This window comes from Azolla caroliniana, unplaced genomic scaffold, assembly GCF_043228905.1.
Source record: "Azolla caroliniana isolate FFs.n. ecotype wild unplaced genomic scaffold, voAzoCaro1.0.p SCAF_12, whole genome shotgun sequence".
Classification (NCBI taxonomy): domain Eukaryota; kingdom Viridiplantae; phylum Streptophyta; class Polypodiopsida; order Salviniales; family Salviniaceae; genus Azolla; species Azolla caroliniana.
The window spans coordinates 3,830,353-3,850,514 of NW_028230447.1; the positions used below are offsets into that span (position 1 = coordinate 3,830,353).

Consider the following 20,162-nt stretch of genomic DNA (forward strand, 5'->3'; position numbering starts at 1 on the left):
AATTGGTTCACCTACATTGTATATAGAGAGAGAGAGAGACATTGATCTTTATCAAGCTATTGTAGTGAACTCATCTGATTTTTCTTGTTCATGAAAGTGATCAATATATGTGATTAATGACTTTCACTACAATTTACAATGTCCATGAAATAAGAAACCCAAGTCTATGAACGCTCCTTCCAACCTATATATATACATATATACATAATACATACATATACATATATATGTGTGTGTGACATGTGTGTGTGCGTGTATCTACTTTATTTACTATATATGTATATAGTAACTAAAGTAAAAGCATAAAAAGCGAAGATGTATATATAATATAGGCTTATAGCTAAGAAAAACCTTCGCTTTTTATGACTTTACTTTATTATTTCATTTCTTTTGTCAATGTATGTTTGTTGTTAAAACAAGATGATAAACAACTCCGTTGCTATCTCCATTACTTCATTGGTAGCCATATGTCAAGGTCAACCCTCTCAAAGTGCTCTAATACGGGATGACATAAATCTTCCTCTTCTTGGGACAATATCCCCATACACATAGTTGCAAAATTTACCAAATAACCTTTCCTTTTAGCCTAGGGAGTTGTTGGAGTACCCCACAAAGTCCATCAAACAAGAACTCATTTATCATGGTCCAATTAAACCACATCCAAAGTCATATATCAACCCTAACAACAACCACAATACTACTAATATTACTACAGAGAAACGGAGTTTGCTACATTGCATCTCTTTTGCAGACACATTTTCTTCATCCACACTCATGTATAAACACTGACAACCACCACAACACTACTAATACTAGTACAGAGAAGCGTAGTTTCCTACATTGCATTTCTCTATTTGATGACTAGCTCTATATAAGTAATGCACCCTCCATAGCTACACCTAATTTGGGCTTTTCCAATAGATTGAGTACAAATAATTGTCCAATTGGCCAAGTAAGTCTTATTATCAAACCTCTGATTCTTTTATGTTCTTTGTTCTATGAATCATGAAGCAAATGTATGTATGAACACTGACAACCACCACAACACTACTAATACTAGTACAGAGAAGCGTAGTTTCCTACATTGCATTTCTCTATTTGATGACTAGCTCTATATAAGTAATGCACCCTCCATAGCTACACCTAATTTGGGCTTTTCCAATAGATTGAGTACAAATAATTGTCCAATTGGCCAAGTAAGTCTTATTATCAAACCTCTGATTCTTTTATGTTCTTTGTTCTATGAATCATGAAGCAAATGTATGTATGGAGCTCGGAAGCATGGATAAGATTAACCTTGTTGGTATGTGTGTGTGTGTGTGTGTGCATGAGAGAGAGAGAGAGGGAGGGAGGGAGAGAGAGAGAGAGATACTCAACACACATTGCGGGTCTTCGATTGTATTCATCATCTTCGACCTCTTCAATTGGGTGAGTTCCGGTTGTCTTTCTTGTTCATGGAAAATTGTTTTTATCCCGGATCACTATCACATCAAGAATAATGGATATAAACATGAATTCCTCTCAAATTGTGGGGGACATCGATATGGAAACAATTGATCCAAAAAAGAGTAATGTGATGGTTGAATGTAATCCTGAAAGGGAAGACATTTGGAAGCTCCGACTTACGTAGGTTACACGATTAGAGCGCTTTGGTTAATTACACGCGTAAGATATAACAGTAATTACAGAACGGAAATCAACACAGAAGTATAAACAGCATATGCTCTATTAATTATCCGCTGCGATTACAATGGGGTCCGGGCCTTTAAATAGGTTTCCGGCCCGTAGTACAAAACGGTGCCTATCGCACCTATTCGGGATCCGTCCGGATCTGGAACGGCATACCGTTTCCAGTCCGTCCGTCCATACTAGGCTTATTTACAACCATACTTAATTAATTCCTTCACTCCGTATTTTGGACTCCTTGCCGGCCGGTAACACATGGCACGCCCGTGGGACAGTACCTTGTACGTCGAACCCTTCTCGGCCCCTTCATTGTTCACCCAAATTGTCCAAAATACTTTGTTCCAGATTTTCCAATTTCCGTATTAAGCCCGTCGGCCGTACAGAGCTCATATCTGCCATCCGTAGCCAGAACGGACATGGCTCCCATTCATGTATACCCAAGGCATCGCACGTGCGGAGGCTTATTACGTTCACCCCGGAACCTCCATCGATTACTGTGCCGGGAAGTTCGTGCCCTTTGACAATAGTTGTAATCACCGGACTACTAGTGTCCACCACCGTCGGTCCCTCCTCCGGATTCGAGAAGAGGACTGGTGCCGGTGGGGCTATACCGTCTGTCATGCCCGTTTTTAGTCCTTCCGTAAATCGCGGCACGAGCTGCAAGAGTCTTCCTAATGGCAACGTGATCTGACATTCTTGCAGTGCTTGCCATGTCTCGTTTTCTGGGTGGCTACCGCCGGCACTCCCTATGGTATTCGCCTTTTGCCGTTCCGCATCCGCGACGTTCCTTTCATTGGCTTCCTTCACCCATTCCGTCGCCTGTTTTCGTATGACCTCTTGTGTTTCCCACTCTTTGGCCATGCCTTTCGACCGTGTGGTTACTTGCTGTATATCCGCCACTTCCGGAACCACCATATTAACTGCTGGTCGTTTATCGTAGCTCTTTGCCGGGCACTGGTTACTGTAGTGGCCTTCCTGCCTGCAGTAATAGCAGTACTCTTTACGGGTATTGTTGGATTCAGCATTGTTGGTATCCGGAGTCGGTCCCGTAGTGAGTGGTGCGTTCTGTGCCGGTTGGCTCCTTGGGGTTCCATGTTCCGGGTCCCTAGTGTGACCACCTTTCTTGAAATTACGTTTCTTATTATTCTTATTTTTATTTCGGTAGTCCGGTCGTGGTGGATCGTAAAATTGGCCGTAGTCCTCCTGGTGCCTTCGGTAACCAGGGGAATGGTCCCTGTCGTATTGCTCGTGTCGTCTGTTGGACTCCCGATAACGGTCCGATCGCTCATACCGGTCGTAGTTATCATGCCGATTCCCGTACCGGCCATCATTCTCTTGTCTGTCTCCGTACCGGACATCCTGTGCCGGTCAGTACCGGTTCATTCTTTGCCAACGATCGTCATCTTCGTCTCGGCTGCTTCTTGGCTCGATCCGTCGGACGGGTGGTGCTTGTCGGTTTAACAGGTTATACTCGCACCGGTCCGTTGTATGACTCTTGGATTGACAAATCACACACTGGGTTCGCATGGTGCACTCCACTGCCGAGTGTCCGGCATTCAAGCAGATTGTGCATTGAATTGCCTGCCGGAACCGGAGATCTTCCTCGGTGGGTAACGCCCGTTGCAGTGTTCCTAGTGTAAGCCATGAGCTTGACTTTTCCATTTCTCTGACCCGGTCAATGACCTGGTCAATGGTGCTTCCTCGAAAGTCGATTACCATACACACCGTGCGTAACGGTTCCCGGAGTGCGTTTAAAAATATCGTCCGTAATTCCTCCTCCGGGGGTGCACGGGCAAGCTGGCTATGCATTCGTTGGAAACGGATGACGAATTGGGGAATGCTTTCCCCTGCCCCCTGTCGGATCGTATAAAACAGGCCCACCATTGTCGTCTGGTCGACCTCCTTGTGGAAAAAATGCAAGAATTTTGCTTTTAATTCTGCAAAGGTTGTGATGGTCGCCGGGTCATGCGTCCGCCGCCATCGTGTCGCTGGTCCTTCCAACGTGACCCCGAATTCCGCTATCTTCGAGCGTTCTTCTTCCTCCGGTGTCATTCGCTGGGACGTGTGATTTGCTTCCCATGTCTGCTCGAAGGCATGAACATGCGCTTCCGCGTCCGGGTCATCGCGATACTTTGAGTATTGGAACGGCATGTCGTCGTCCAGTATTAGGCCGCGGTTTAGTGGCGTTTGTTGATATCTTTCCGGTTTTCTCTCCGGTTCCACTTCCGGTTCTTTTGTCGGTGCTTTTTCCGGCTCTTTCGTTGGTGTCGGTGGCTTTGCTTCTTCCACTTCCGGTGTTGGTGGGTTGACGGCTTCCGTTTGCGGTTCCGGATAGCCCTGGTTGAGCGGTTCCGGTTCTGGAGTCGGCACGGTATCCGACCCGTCGTCCTCCGGGCCGCCGGGGGTATCGTTGCTGCTCCGGTAGTTCGTGTGCACGCTGTATCCCCCTTCGGAATCCGATTCGTAGGCTGAGAAGGCTTCTGCCTCGTTTTCTCCGCTTGCCAGCGCCTCGAGGAGGCATTCGGTTTCCCGGAGACTACTTAGACTGCTTCCGTCGTCCTGGTCGCGAGTTTGCTGTAACCGAAGAGATTCCTCCGCGACTCTCCGGATCTTGTTGGAGAACGAACGATCCAAGCGAATTTCGTGCGCTGCTTGCTGGAAAGTCTCACGCCGTCTTTGCCGTTCGGCGAGGCGTCGAGCTCGGTCTATAACCAGGTCGTGCGTTGGTCTCGTCATCCATTAAGCCGTCGTTCGCTGCGAGAAAGCAGGAATCGTGGTCGCCAAAACTGTGTTATTCTCTGACCGGACAAGGCCTAACACAAGGTGTCACGGAGACACTTCACCAAAGGGTGGTTACGGCATAGGATTAAGATTCAACGATTACACGGACTTACGTAGGTTACACGATTAGAGCGCTTTGGTTAATTACACGCGTAAGATATAACAGTAATTACAGAACGGAAATCAACATAGAAGTATAAACAGCATATGCTCTATTAATTATCCGCTGCGATTACAATGGGGTCCGGGCCTTTAAATAGGTTTCCGGCCCGTAGTACAAAACGGTGCCTATCGCACCTATTCGGGATCCGTCCGGATCTGGAACGGCATACCGTTTCCAGTCCGTCCGTCCATACTAGGCTTATTTACAACCATACTTAATTAATTCCTTCACTCCGTATTTTGGACTCCTTGCCGGCCGGTAACATAAGGGCATTGAGGAAATTAATGAGAAAAAAGCGACATATGCCGAAGTAATACATGTAGATGAGGTTGACAAGGATAATTGTAATTAGGATACTTTATGGGGAATTGCCAATACCTTACTGTCTGATATTGTGGAAGAAAATGAAAATGCAGCGAAAGAATGCAATGATGTGGATGTTGATGCTAAGGTAGTGTTGCAATCTTTTGATGTATTCTATGATCGTGCAGTTATATTGTTTTTTAGTGGGAAACTCCCATACATTAATTGGATCGAACAATGGTTGAACACAATCGTGTCACCAAATTGTGTTGAAAATATATATACAGGACCACAAGGGTTTTATGATGTAGTGTTTCGTTCACCGGAACATCGAAGTGCACAGTTGGCTAAAGTTCTAGTGTTTTTTGATAAATGATTGGTGCACGTAATGCAATGGTCCCCTGTTGTGGACTATAATGCTTTGTTGAAACAAGAATGCCCTGTTTGGGTAACAGTGAATTGTAAGCATGCTTTTTTATGGCCACTTTTACCAGAGTTGATGAATCAAATGGGTAAAGTGTTGGTATCTCCACATGCAAATGCTACAAATAAGTGCAGATTTTGTGTGTTATGGGATACAAGTCATAAGAGGCCAAGATGGGTGCGTATGAACACACATGGAATGAAAAGACTTTGTTTTAAATTGAAGTGGGAGACATTTGTAGGTCACTGTTTTGGATGTGGTGAATGGGGTCACTTTATGGCGGAATGCCATCGTCATTGTCCTTCAACTATAGATGTTCCTAATGAAGGGAATGGTAAGGAAGGAGTTGGAAGAGATGTTGTTGTGTCAGATATGGTGGTTGTTATGGATGAAGGAACATCATCTAGAGTAGGTTATAAAGAGGTTTCACTTCAAGGTTTGGGCCCTAAGAATAAGGGAACTCAATCTATGGATATGGAAAAACAAAATTGGGTGGTTATAGATAAGGGGAAAAAACCGTTGGATAGAACTAGTAATGATGTTGTTGAAAAGGATTGGCATCATGTTAAGGGCAAGTCGAAGGGCAAATCAATGAATATGCAACGTAATAGTTTGCCCACTACTCATGAGACTACTTGGAAAAGTAATTCAGGAACTAGGGAGGGTCCTCGAAAAGTTCCTTGGCAAAGACAATTTAGGGATAAGGGATTACCCCTTCACCTTCAATTTGATTCATTGGGACGGGTTGTAAATTCATCGAATTCTTGAGGTTTTCGTCAAGCGGGAGAACCTAAACAAAAGAGTTCAATAGACAACTCTAAGGATGTGGTGCATGAAAATCCATATGCAACATTGGAACATGCTTTGACTAGTTTCATGACATCGGTTACTCTAAAGGAGCAAGTGCACCCATAACATTGTTGACTGAATGAAAGTGGTAACATGGAATGTGAGAGGGGCATGTTCTCCTCATAAGAAGTATATATTATGGCAAACTTTATTAAGTAAAGAATGGGATATATTTTGTGCAGTTAAGCATAAGTGTCATGAGTTAGCAGGATCCAAAGTTCATTTGTGTGGATATTCATCATTCTATGCAGGACATCTTAATAATCATTATTTAGGTGTGGTATTAATCGTGCGGGATAAGTATTTTCCTCATGTGGTGCATAATGATCTTTATGGTCAGTTTTTGGTTCTAGAAATCACTTTTTTTGGCGAGGTTGTGTGGGTGGTTGGGATTTATGCCCCTAACCAAGCCACTCAACATATTGCATTATGGGGCTCACTTTGTCAAACCCTATGTGTGGGCCGTCCAGGATTACTTATGGGTGATTTTAACATGTGTGTTGATGCATCTCAATCTACGTCCGAACATTCAATCATGGATGATCTTGAGCAACTTGCTCGGGATTCATTGGCTATGGAGGTTTTGAAGTTGGATGTTTGGACATGGTTGCATGGGAATGATCTAGGTTTTACTTTCCAATCCGCTCAACATAGACAAACATGGTGTCGGTTAGATAGAATGTGTGTGATGCACAATGATTCTTTTTTACCGACATCACTTGGTATGGCAGTTTTACAAGATGTAGGAACTTCAGATCACTTTCTTATTTGTTTGGAGATTTGTGGCCATGCAATTGACATGTATAAATCCTTACTTGGAAAGCCTCCATTACGCTTTAACTCAAAATTCTCTTTTGCTTCAACCTCACTTTGATTCTCTCATGGAGCAAATTTTGGTAAATTTTCCACAAGAAGTGAATCTTAAAGGAGTTAAAGCATGGGATATTGACGTGGAATACGCGGATTAATCTCCGGCCACAACCGAAGTGTAGATCACTTGATGACAATCAAAACACAGACGAAATGGGAATGGAGGTAGGTCGACAAAACAGAAAGAGAATACACAGGATATTAACATGGAAAACCCTGAGAGGGAAAAACCACGGGAGTCCACAGACTCTGAACTATCACTCTATAAAGTAATACAACAGGGAGCACAGAGGCAACGACCTCTTGCTCACAATCTTCGCCTAGCGGCGGTTACAACAAAGGCACAATCTCTGTATATCTCTCTCTCTCTCTCTCTTTTACGCATTGTATAGAGGTTACACCAATAACTCTATCATCATCATCATCTTAAGTTTGCCCTAGGTCATATTTATACTAATATGACTTTCAGGCCATTTACAAATATAGCCCCATTGGGCTCTCTGGAACATATTTACATATATGTCCCTTCCATCCGATGAGAGGTTCTCACCGAGCCTGCAACATCCGGTTCTCACCGGGTCTTCCGTTGCCGGGTACTCATCATCCAGTTCTCATCGGGTCTTCTCACTTCCCATCCGGAGGGACCTATTTCCTAACAGATATCACATTACGAAATATTAAGATCGTTTATCGTATGTATGGAGTAACTAATGCTCAACGAAGAAGAGGTCTTCTTCTAAAATTCTCACAAGTTTTCTCTAGGTGTAATGCATTATTGATACATGCACCTTTAGATGAGGAGCTTTTGGATATCCAAAGTCAATTGCATGTTATTATTTCTCAGTTGCAATGCCAAAGTTATCGTTATGCCAAGATGCGACAATTGAGGGATGGGCTCATAGATAATCAATGTCAATCCCATTTGTTTTTCCAAGCGTTACATCCTACTTATACTCGATCTAATGTGGTACATGTGAAACAAGGTGATGAATGGATAGTGGATCCTACTAAAATAATTTGACATATGTGTTCATTACTTTGAGTTGATTGGCCCACAATTGTTAATGACAAATGAGGTGAGTAGAGCACGTCATGAGTTTTATGATGTGGTTGGATGTATTGTGCATGACCTCATTAGTCATGAATTGGATGCAGATTTCACTGAGGATGAGGTGGAAACAGTTTTAAGGCATCTTCCTAGTGGTAAGAGCCTTGGTTGGGATGGCTTGACAAATGAAGTTTTTAAGCGATATTCACACATTTTAAAGGGGCCCTTAACTTTGATGTTTCAACGTTCTTGGGATTCTAGTCGTATGCCTCAAGCTTGGAAGGTTGGTCTAATTAAATTAGTTCCAAAGGTGGCATCTCCAGAGTCATTTCATCAATGGAGACCTATTTCTTTGATGGGGGGGTTATATAAGATATTTACAAAGGTCTTGGCAAATAGATTACAAAAGTATTTGCCAAACTTGATACATCCAGCCCAATATAGTTTTATTGCAAGTAAGAATATATTGCATAATGTGTTGAATCTTCAAATGGCCATGGATTATGCTCGAAACACTCATCAAGAATAGATTATGGTGCAATTAGATTTCGAGAAAGCTTATGATCATGTTAATTGGTCCTTTGTTTCTAGGTTAATGCATACAATGGGCTTTTGACTTCATATGTCTCGCCTCATATTTTTATTAGGACAAGATGCGGTGTCTCGAGTCATGCTTAATGGAGGAGTTGCATTAGATATTGCCCTTACAAGATCCATTCATCAAGGATGCCCTATTAGCCTGTTGTTGTTTGCTATTGTTACTCATCCCTTGTTAGTTATGCTATCAAGGCTTGCAATAAATGGTGATATTGTGGGTCTACACCTTCCGTCTGGAGGGCAACTAGTTGCACAAGCTTTGGCTGATGATTCTTTCATGTTTCTACAAGCCTCACGAGAGAATCTTGAGAAGGGGATGGTTGTATGGAACCAATTTGCATTGGCTTCCAAACTACATATTAATTGGAGGAAGTCTAGTCTCATATCATGTACTGAAAGGGATTTGGAATGTTTAGGATGGCATCTATGGTGAAGAAAGGCTCTATTTTTCGACACTTGGGCTATCCATTAGGAATGAATGTTACAAATGGTCAATTGATTGAATAGATGTCTAGTAAGTTGAGGGATAAGTTCATGTATTGGAAATCACAATCTTGGCCTTTTCATGTACGTTTGTGGGTTGTACAATGTATTATGGAACCTATGATATTATATTACTTGCCATTGCTATCGTGGACAAAGAAGGCTTTGCATTCTATTTTGCAACCTCTTCGATATTTGTTGTGGAAGAAAAGGGATAAGATGGCAATCACTTGGGTTGCATGGAATCATCTAACAACTCCTAAGCGCTTGGGGGGAGCTGGAGTATTGAACTTATCTAAGCATATGATGGCTCGTAGATTTTCATTATTACAAGACATGTGTTCAAATTCACAACCATGGATATCTATTGTTCAATATTTCATTGAGAACAAGGGTTTAACACATGGGAGGACAACAATTAAGGCTTCATGGTGGCAATTACTAAATGGATGTATTTCACTTAGGATTCCGGGCTCTACATGTGTTCAACACTTGGTTACCTCATGGCAAGAACCACTCTTGTTATGTGTATGGAAACCATTATCTAGTAGAGAGCATTGTAATTCTTTGTAAAAAGAGTTACTTGTGTCTTCTCGGTTATTATGTTGTCCAAGAAAGGAGAGATTACGCTCTCAATTTAATCGTTTGTTTCGTTTGGGGGTCAAAGAGGTGGGAGATATAGTTGAGGCTCCATCTCAAAGAATTTTGGAGTTTGTTGAAGCACGACAATTATTACGCATTCTGCCTAATTATGGGTTTATTTGGCAACAACTACGAAATATTCCATTGATGCAAGGTCCCTTACCTCTACAAACAGGAGAACAACCGTGTATTGATTGGTGTTTAAAGGGTTAAACATCATTGTTACAAGTGATTACTAATCTTTTGTATCATTGCTCTGTTGAGTCTCTTGGATGGTTATCATCTAAGGCTGAAGAAGAATGGAGATTACACAAATCTAATCATAGGTGCAAATCTTACAACGTAGTTGACATTCTAAATTGCCACTTGTAGCAAAGGTCTTCATTTGGAGAGTTTTGATTGGAGGATTGCCTTTGGGATTAGCTCTAGAGCATCGTGGACTAGCAACGGGTAATTGCTTTTTTTGCACTGTTCAAATGGAAGATAGTACTCATCGATTTATACAATGCCTGATTGCTTCCTAGATTTGGAGTTACATTTCTCAAATTTGGCAAGTTTTATCACGGTGTTATTTGACACCTAGACAGTGGGGTGTTTGCACAATTTACACAAGTGGACCCAAAGTCAAAGATGGAGATTGTTTTTCTATTTTTGAGATATTGGGGATTGCGTCATAATTGGAATATGCACAACGCTTTTGTATTCGATGGTAGACATGGAGTGGAAGCATATCTACGAAAGTTGAAGGGGGTACTAATGTGGCAATTTTCTTTATTGGAGCAAGTGGAAATCCTTTCCTCGGTGGAATGTTCTCTTGCCTATTGGCAATTCAACATGTTCCATTACCCAAGTAGTGTAGTGTAGTTAGTGGGTGACCATACTTCATGGTCACACACCATTGTAAGTAGTGTTTTTAACACACATTTATTAATGTAATTGTGTGTTTTCACCCAAAAAAAAGAGTGAGAGAGGGAGGGGGGGGGGGGAATTAAAGACTTTTCTAGATGCTATGTGTGTACAATGTGATATGTAGTGCCAAAGGCAAAGGCAAGCCAGGTTTGATTTGCACTTGGGTTATAAGATCATTGCAACCACAAAACAAAAACCACAAGGTGTTAATATGAAGTACAAACTCACCATTCCATCCTATAATGAACCATCATCCACAACTTTTGATTGAGTTTAATGTGATGTTGTACCTTGGGAGAAAGAAAGATATATTATCTTCTAAGGCCAAAATTGGCCCATGAGACAATTGGTTTACAACAAAAATGGGGTATTTACCCATTCATCAAAAGAAAAATAAAAAATAAAAAAATAATAGAGCTTAAACTAAATGGTTCTAGTAAAACACATGTTCTATAAGGAAATGACTCTATACTAGGCCTAGTTTCATTTCCATCCAAGTCTCTCGAAAAGAAGCGGGAGGTCAAAGGGTTTCGATGTGGATATGGCCTATGGTCCCAATGTAAGAGGTACCTCAACCATAGCTTCTAAGCGGCGTAGCTCTCACATTCCCTTATCTTCTTAATCATTTCTACTCCGCATCGAGTTGCTTTGAAGCCCAATATCCGAGAGCGTTTGGTTATTCTTTGCATTTCCGCTTCATCAAGAGAGAGGCCGAGTGGTGTAGGTGTGCCCACATTTAGTGTCCCCCCTTGTTCTTGAAAAATTACATTAGTTTCATGTTGGTCACGTTTCATGACTCAAGAACCTCGCTATAACCCTCGAATCACGGTTGGAGGGAGAGTCGTGTCTTGGGGTTCCTGAACCTTCCCTGGGTTCATGAATGCACCACGTTTCATGACTCTTGAACCTCGCTACAACCCTCGAATCACGGTTGGGGGGAGAATCGTGTCTTGGGGTCCCTGAACCCTGCCACGGTTTGTGACTGCGTCACGTTTCATGACTGAAGAACCTCGCTACAATCCAGAAACATATTTCGTTGTGTCCATTGGTTTAGAGATTAGCAAACCAAACCTGTTTATTGGGACCAAAAATGCACCCTTGCATTCTTTGTTAAGAATGTGAGCTCTATAATAGTAGAAACATAGGAAGGGTAACTCTAATGCTTCTATGGATATTAAAAGGGTTATCGTTGACACTTTGTAATTCATTCTCCCTATGTTGTTTTAGCCTAATCTCTTTATATCCGGGGTATCTAATAGCTTGGAGAGGGTGGGAGAGGGTCCTAGTATGTCTTGGTATTTCACCCTCCGTAAATGTTGTGTTTATATTGACACCATCTCCATACACATGCTTAGTTGCTCAACCATGCATATGCCCATGTGAACTCATGACCACAACCATGCTTCTATGCATACCTATGCTCGCACCCACATCAATATAAGGCATGTGTTTTGGTTCATATGGCATGGTAAACCCACTTAAGGTAATGTAATACTAAAGGATGTAGTGTGGAAACAACTAAATGAATGTCCCTTTGAGCCTTACGGATTTGTTGTGGTGACTCCTCAATGTCCATGAAGGAAGAAACCCTTGTCTATGAAGGCTCCATGCAACCTATATATAGGTTGGATACACACACACACACACACACACACACACACACACACACACTTGATTTACTATATATATAGATATAGTAAATGAAGTAAAAGCATAAAAAGGTAAGGTGTATATATATAACTAAGAAAAACCTTTGCTTTTTCATTTTTTTATCAATCTATGTTTGTTGTTAAAACAAGATGATAATACGACTCCGTTGCTATCTCCACTACTTCATTGGTAGCCATATGTCAAGGTCAACCCTCTCAAAGTGCTCTAATACGGAATGATATAAATCTTCCTCATCTTGGGACAATATTCCCATACACATAGTTGCAAAATTTACCGAATAACCTTCCCTTTTAGCCTAGGGAGTTGTTGGAGTACCCCACAAAGTCCATCAAACAAGAACTCATTTCTCATGGTCCAATTAAACCACATCCCTCAATAGTTGAGGTAGTCAAACACCACCTGATATGATGGGGTGAGTAGAGCTCTAGCACCATCAATGAAAACCCACTTAAAAGGTGACAAAAAAACTTCTTGTTATGATGCCCAAATCTGTGATATAATCACCCAAATGAACCTACGTTTGTCATCTTCGTCAAGCACTATACAGAAAGAGAATGTCCCGTTCGAGATATGTCTCCGTATTAAAGCGAGATCATCATCATCTTCTTCTTCTTCTTCTTCTTCTTCACTATTTAGTTACATGAAGCCATGGCTAACAAAGAAGAAGAAGAAAGAAAGAAACTACATAATAAACCAAAGTCTCTCTAAGGCTCCATCTTATATAGAAGTAACATAACTAAAAAAATACCTTTGCTTTCACTTTCGTTTCTTCTTCTTCTTCTTCTTCTTCTTCTGCTTATTACTTACAGGAAGCCATGGCTAACGAAGAAGAAGAAGAAGCAGAAGCAGAAGAAGAAGAAGAAGAAGAAGATTATGATGGCCATGTTTAACTGATAGCGCCGAGACGACGTAGTAGAAAATTCTCTGACTCTTCCCTTACTCAGCTCTGCTGCGGACACGTTTTTTTCCTTCCTCCGCAGCCACATATAAAACCCTAACAACAACGCCACCACTGCTTGTACTACTAAAAGTGAAGCAGCGCTTCCTGCATTGGATTTTCTTCTGAAAACACATCTTCTTCATCCAAAGTCATATATCAACCCTAACAACAACGACAATACTACCAATATTACTACAGAGAAAACGGAGTTTGCTACATTGCATCTCTTTTGCGGACACATTTTCTTCATCCACACTCATGTATAAACACTGACAACAACCACAACACTACTAATACTAGTACAGAGAAGCGTAGTTTTCCTACATTGCATTTCTCTATTTGATGACCGGCTTTATATAAGTAATGCACCCTCCACCATGGCTACACCGAATTCGGGCTTTTCCAATAGATTGAGTACAGATAATTGTCCAATTGGCCAAGTAAGTCTCCTTATCAAACCTCTGATTCTTTTTTGTTATTTGTTCTGTGAATCATGAAGCAAATGTATGTATGGAGCTCGGAAGCATGGATAAGATTAACCTTGTTGGTGTGTGTGTGTGTGTGTGAGAGAGAGAGAGAGAGAGAGAATTAAAGACTTTTCTAGATGCTTCTTTTTTAATCCCCTTTTGGCTTCTCTAGAAGATTCTTGATCATGACCATTAACAAACATTCTAGATGCAGGATGAACATCATCAAATGGACTTTTCGAACCTTTCAGTTATACCTCCAAAAGAGGAGCTTCTAGGTCATGTCCAGTCTCAGGCGGCCTTAATGAAGAACAGAGTAAATGGTGAAAAATATGGGAATATCTCTGAGTATCTAGCTACACATTTTTTCCTTTTGCGTGAAGATTGCACTCAAGCCTTGCGAGAGGCGGTGCAATCTCTCCATGACCATCGCCTTCCCGAAAGGCAAGATATTCAAGTTTATAGAGACGTGAGATTAGACTTTGTTCAATGTGGAAACTTGGGTGTTGAGTACAGGATGTCTTTTGCTCGAGGTAATGCCATATTACAAGAAAATACCACTTCAAAGTATCTTATGGAAGGATCTCTCCTATGCATGTCACATGATGACTTTCAAACCATACTTTGGGCTATGCCGAGTGGCCAGAAAAATACATCATTTGATACAAATTATGTACAGGTTCGGTGCTTAGATCATATATCTGAAGCTAAACTTGAGTTTCAAAAGGTCTACACTGTGGTTGAATCACCATCAGCCTATTTTGAAGCATATTGCCATGTTTTAGAGAATCTTAAGAAATTTCAATCACTTACCTTGCCGTTCAAGGAGCATTTTCTATACTTAGAACCTCAAGTGAAGGCACCAGATTATCTCTGTCGAGATCATGATGGACGTTTCTTGTCTTCCGTGGATCCAAATTGTGTCAATTTCCAAGTTTGTGCAAGTATTTTTCCATTATTGCAAGAATGGCCAGAATTGACTAGCTCTCTCGATCCTAGTCAATTGAAGGCTGTTCGACATGGCATCACCAAGAGGTTAGCTTTGATCCAAGGCCCACCTGGCACAGGGAAAACATTTGTGGGTAAAATGATTGTTAAAATCTTGTTGAGTAATGAAAGAGGCGGAGAAGGTGCAGGAATATTGCCTTCTACTTGGGAAGAAAGCTGGCTAAATTTGAAGGCAGAAAGGTTAGACTGCAGGAAAGTTGAAGAATCTGTGGGGGATAGTCCGTTGTTAGTCTTATGCTATACGAACCATGCTTTGGATCAGTTCCTTGAGGGAATTTTTGAATTTGAAAAAAGCCTCATTCGATACGGAGGACGTTCTACAAGTTTGAAGCTAATTGGTTGTTCTGTGAAGCAATGGATTCGGAAGGAGAAACATGGGTTTCTCCGATTGAAATGGAATCAATATCGTGCATGCATACACAAAGGAGACAAATTGAAAAGACAGATATCAAGATGCCATGCCTTGATGCGTTTAGAATTTGTAACTATTGAACCTCTCCGAGATGTAGCTACTCGGGAGCAAGTAGAAAACCTTTTTTTCTGTGGTTCAGACCCAAACATAGTGCCCTTATGGCTTCAAGGGTTGGATTCACTGTCAGCTCATCGGCAGTTGATCCATAGCTCTAGTTCTAGATGTGAAGATTCAAATATAAAATATCCAGAAATCATACATAGGCAACAAGTTGAAGATGAAGTCTTGGATTCGTTTGAAACAAATCTGGACGATCCATTTGTTTGGGCTTTAGATGGACCATCTCGTAGTGCATTGCATTCAGTGTGGCTAACGAGGATACGAAGGCTTGCAGAGATACAATTATCAGGGCTTTCTAAAGAGTATCAATTGGTTTGTTCGAGGAAAGTGAAAACAAATGAGGAATTGCATTCATCTGTTCTAAGAAGAGCCAAGGTTATTGGAATGACCACAACAGCTGCAAGTCGTTGTCACAGCATTCTTATGGAAGTGAAGCCAAGAGTGGTAGTGGTGGAAGAAGCTGCTGAAATCTTAGAGGCACATATAATTGGTTGTCTTACACCATTCACAGAGCATCTAATACTAATAGGGGATCATTTGCAACTCCGACCTTCTGTTGCAATAAATAAGCTTGCCACTGATTATCATCTTGATGTTTCTTTATTTGAGCGCCTGATAAGTGGTGGTGTAGAACATGTAACTCTTGAATATCAAAGGAGGATGAGGCCTGAAATATCGAGACTCCTACACAGCCTTTATCCAAAACTTAAAGATCATGATTGTGTTTTCAATCGAAAGAATGTAGAAGGTATACGGGAAAATGTGTTTTTCCTTGACCACAAATCTGAAGAGAGGCGCATGTTTGATTCTAAGAGCAAGGTAAACATTGAGGAATGCCTCTTTGTTGCAGAGTTATACCTATATATGCTTAAACAAAGATCTTATGGGATTCAAGATATTACAATATTGACTATGTATCGGGCTCAGATGGAATGTATAAAGAATGTTCTCAGCAAAAAACTTGAGGAACTCCAATCTTCATGTAAGATCATTTCTGATATCCTGATGGGTCCATGGTCATCCCAGGTTGCATGCGTTGATGATTATCAAGGAGAAGAATCTGAAATTGTGATCTTATCACTGGTGAGAAATACTTTTCCAGGAAAGGATATGGAGAGTATAGGCTTCCTTGAGAACCCCAATCGAGTTTGTGTAGCCTTATCCAGAGCTAGGAAGGGACTTTATATATTCGGAAATGCAGATTTGCTTGCATCTAAAAGCAAACTATGGCAGGAAATCCTAGACGATCTAAGGATGTATAATGGTGTTGGGAATTGTCTTACACTGGTTTGCCCAAATCATTTTCTCATAGAGACAAAGATTTATAATGCTAATGGCTTTCACCAGGCTATAGAAGGAGGATGCAGCCAGAGGTGTCAGCATGTGTTGGATTGTGGGCATCAGTGTCCAAAGACATGTCACCCTGGTGGTCATGAGCACATTGTCTGCCTCAAAGATTGTTCTCATACCTTAATGTGTGGGCATTGTTGTCCCAAGGCATGTCATCGCGGGGGTCACGAGCACATTGTTTGTGTCGAGCAATGTTCTCATACCTTAATGTGTGGTCATCGTTGCCTAAAATCATGTCATTCAGGAAGTCATGAAAAAATTATTTGCCCCAAACGATGTAACAGAAGTCTTTCATGTGGACACCAATGTATGCAGAGATGTCACGGAACGACAGAGTGCCCTCCATGTAGGCAGATTGTTTCTAGAAGGCACCCTCAATGTCATCATCAGGTGTTAATAAGTTGTTCTTTCCATGGAGAATTTCAGTGTGAGGAACAATGTTCTGCTATTTTAAATTATGACCATGAATGTCCTGACAAATATGGCAAAGAAGGCACAACAAAATGCTTACAAATGATTAAAAAAAAACTTCCTTGTGGTCATTTCATGGTTGTGCCATGCTATCAGCCTCTTGATAGTGTTATTTGTGAAGAGGTGTGTGGTCAAAGCCTAAAACCCCTTTGCAATCATTTTTGTCAAGGAAGATGCTCATCGTGTTGGATGAAAAATGCTCATCCTAAATGCTCTCAAAGATGCGAAAGGATGCTTCCTTGTGGTCATCATTGCAAGTCGTTATGCTTTCAATCATGTCAACCGTGTACAGAAGCTTGTGAAAATAAGTGTTCTCATCGACAATGTAAGAGAATGTGTGGTGAACCATGTGAGCCTTGTGAAGAACCATGTGAATGGTCTTGTGAGCACTATAGGTGCAATTTGAAATGCCAGGAGGTTTGCACAAGGCCCCGGTGTGACAAAAGATGTCCTAAAGTACTCAATTGTGGGCATGATTGTATTGGTCTTTGTGGTGAGCCTTGTCCAAGATGCCGAATTTGTCATCCTCATACTACTGAGATATTCTTCCAGGTACCAGTTAAGGAATTTGGGGACTCAACTTGCTTTGTTCAGCTGTCAGATTGTGGTCATTTAGCTGGATTCAGTGACCTTGATGATTTTATGGACAAGGATGCAGAAAAACCCGCTAAGAAGTGGCTGAAATCATGGTAATCCTTTTATAACAACCATTGAAAATGTGTGATTATTACATTTTAAAAAATATACAACAATTGTTTGCTTATTTTGAGCATTTACATTGAGTGCAGCCCTAGTCCTAGTTGTGATACTCCAATCAGAAAGACGGCGCGCTACAAAAGCATTACCAATTCAATGTTGAGGAAGCTGGAAGATATCAAGCAACAGATAGTAGAGGAGAACTTTTGGTCGATGAAAAATCTAAGACGAGACAATGCAGAAGGATCTTAGGACTGGAAAAAGTTTAAGCTTTGCTCCACTGGCCAATGTGTCATGATACGCAAACCACATCAGTGTAATGTATTATCATGTGTGGTATGTCTACATGTAATGCGTACATAATCGTTCTATGTTAAATCTCTAAGATTATGAACAAAATTGTAACATGGATTATGGGTTGTTTCTATGTAAATCATATATGAATACCTTTTTGTGATCTAATAAATCTTCTCCTTTGGGATATTTGGAGCCATTTTTTTCATAATCCCAGTTCTAAAAGCTCCTTGTCTACGAATTGATCAGGCCTTTTAACTTACGGACTCCAGTAATCTATGTCATCAAGGATAATGGGATACTATTCTTTGATCAACATCTTTGCTATTGGCCAACAAATATCCTTTTATATTTTATTTACATCATGATCATCACATAATGAGATCAATTTTAATCGAATAAGATTGGCATACCACCTATTTTGGTTTGCATTCATAATTGCTTTCTTGTTGATTGAGATTCACATATGTTTGTTACATTTTCTTCTCCTTGAAGTTACTCACACTAACGTAAATTTGTTGAATTATTGTCACTTGTAGTGGGCACCATCCCATCCTATTGAGGGTGAAGATTTCTTATGAACTTCTTGTGTCACTTTGTTTTGTATACTAACTTGGTCCCAAATGGTTTCTCAAAGTTGTTTGCCCAACTTAGTGAGCATCATCGTTAAGAATATCCTCAATAACATGGGGAAGGTTTTTGTGCCATAAACGCTTCGTAGATTTTTGCTACAAATGGCTGTAATTCAAAATATGTCCTTCAAAATAAATAATTCAAACTAATATCTTGACTTTGGAGGTAGATAGTGTATGCAAGTAAACTTTGATCAATGTTGTATTCAAAATTAAAGCTTTTTCATAGAACAAAAATTCAAAGGTTAAATGTTGTAGACGTAGTTAATCAAAGTTTGATGTTTTTCCATGTTGTGTCTTGCTTTTAAGATGCCAATATCCCACACTTTCATGCTCCTTTGTATTGTAAATTTGTTGTCACCATAGCTTTATTAAGACTTGCGGAACACAATCTACCTTGTTGTTTCTATTGTTTTGTGCAAATGTTTGCTGACAATTATGAAAAAGTGTCCGTTGCAAATAATTATACAATATGGAAATAAGTAAGGTTTACGAAATTGTCTCGTGTTCAAGGCAATTGAGAAATTGCAATATTATATATAACGTTAAAAAGCTTATTTTCTAAATGCATATAATGAGATAGAAGGATAATGTGGGAATGTCATCAAAATATTTTGAGAGTTTTGAAATACCAACATTATTTTGTGAATGTCTTAAAATTTTATGTGTATTCTTGTAAATTTCAGTACATGCACACATATATAAAAACAAATAAATTGTACATATACATCAAGGGTAGAACAAACTACAGATTACCCCTTATATATGTATATATTAAGTTAAACCCTTGAAATGCCACTATGTGTATGCTATTTTCTTTGATGCCCTTGGTCAAATCCTCATCAAGAGATTGTGTATATTGGGAAATATTTCATGAAATATAGAAAAAGGGCCCAAATGCCCCTATGTGTATGCTATTTTCTTTGATGCCCTTGGTCAAATCCTCATCAAGAGATTGTGTATATTGGGAAATATTTCATGAAATATAGAAAAAGGGCCCAAGGGTATTGTTGATTTCGGGAATAGAACCAGGGGTATTTCAAGAAATGTAGAAGTTAGGGGGATTCTGGGAGATAAAGAGATAGTGTAGGGGTATTTCGAGAAATAAACAAAACAAAGGCATGGGGGTATCCTGGGAGATAAAGAAATAAGTATAGGGGTATTTGGAGAAATAAAGGAAAAAGGCCGAAGCTATTTTGGCAAATAAAGAAATAACTGCAGGGGTATTTCGACAAATAAAGAAAAAAGGCTCGGGGGTATGCTGGAAATTAGTGAAAGGGTATTTCGGTAATTTCTGGTTTTTGGTTTGCCTGTGTTTTATATTTTTGTTGTTTTTATCTTCTGAC

The 20,162-nt window shown here is 40.5% G+C and overlaps 1 protein-coding gene across 4 annotated transcripts; it reads left to right on the forward strand.

Annotated features, from left to right (window-relative positions):
* The first annotated feature begins 1,031 nt into the window (after positions 1–1,031).
* On the forward strand, positions 1,032–18,299 carry LOC147856860 (uncharacterized). Of its 4 annotated transcripts, none has more exons than XM_087328295.1 (3): positions 1,032–1,196; positions 14,042–17,883; positions 17,983–18,299. In XM_087328295.1, the coding sequence occupies exons 2-3, from the start codon at positions 14,042–14,044 to the stop codon at positions 18,140–18,142; spliced, it is 4,002 nt and encodes a 1,333-aa protein (XP_087184421.1). In that variant the 5' UTR covers positions 1,032–1,196; the 3' UTR covers positions 18,143–18,299. The 4 variants fall into 4 exon arrangements, with proteins under 4 accessions (XP_087184421.1, XP_087184422.1, XP_087184418.1 ...); XM_087328296.1 differs by having other exon boundaries at positions 14,048–17,883; XM_087328292.1 differs by lacking the exon at positions 1,032–1,196 and adding an exon at positions 13,165–13,806.
* Positions 18,300–20,162: the final 1,863 nt, after the last annotated feature.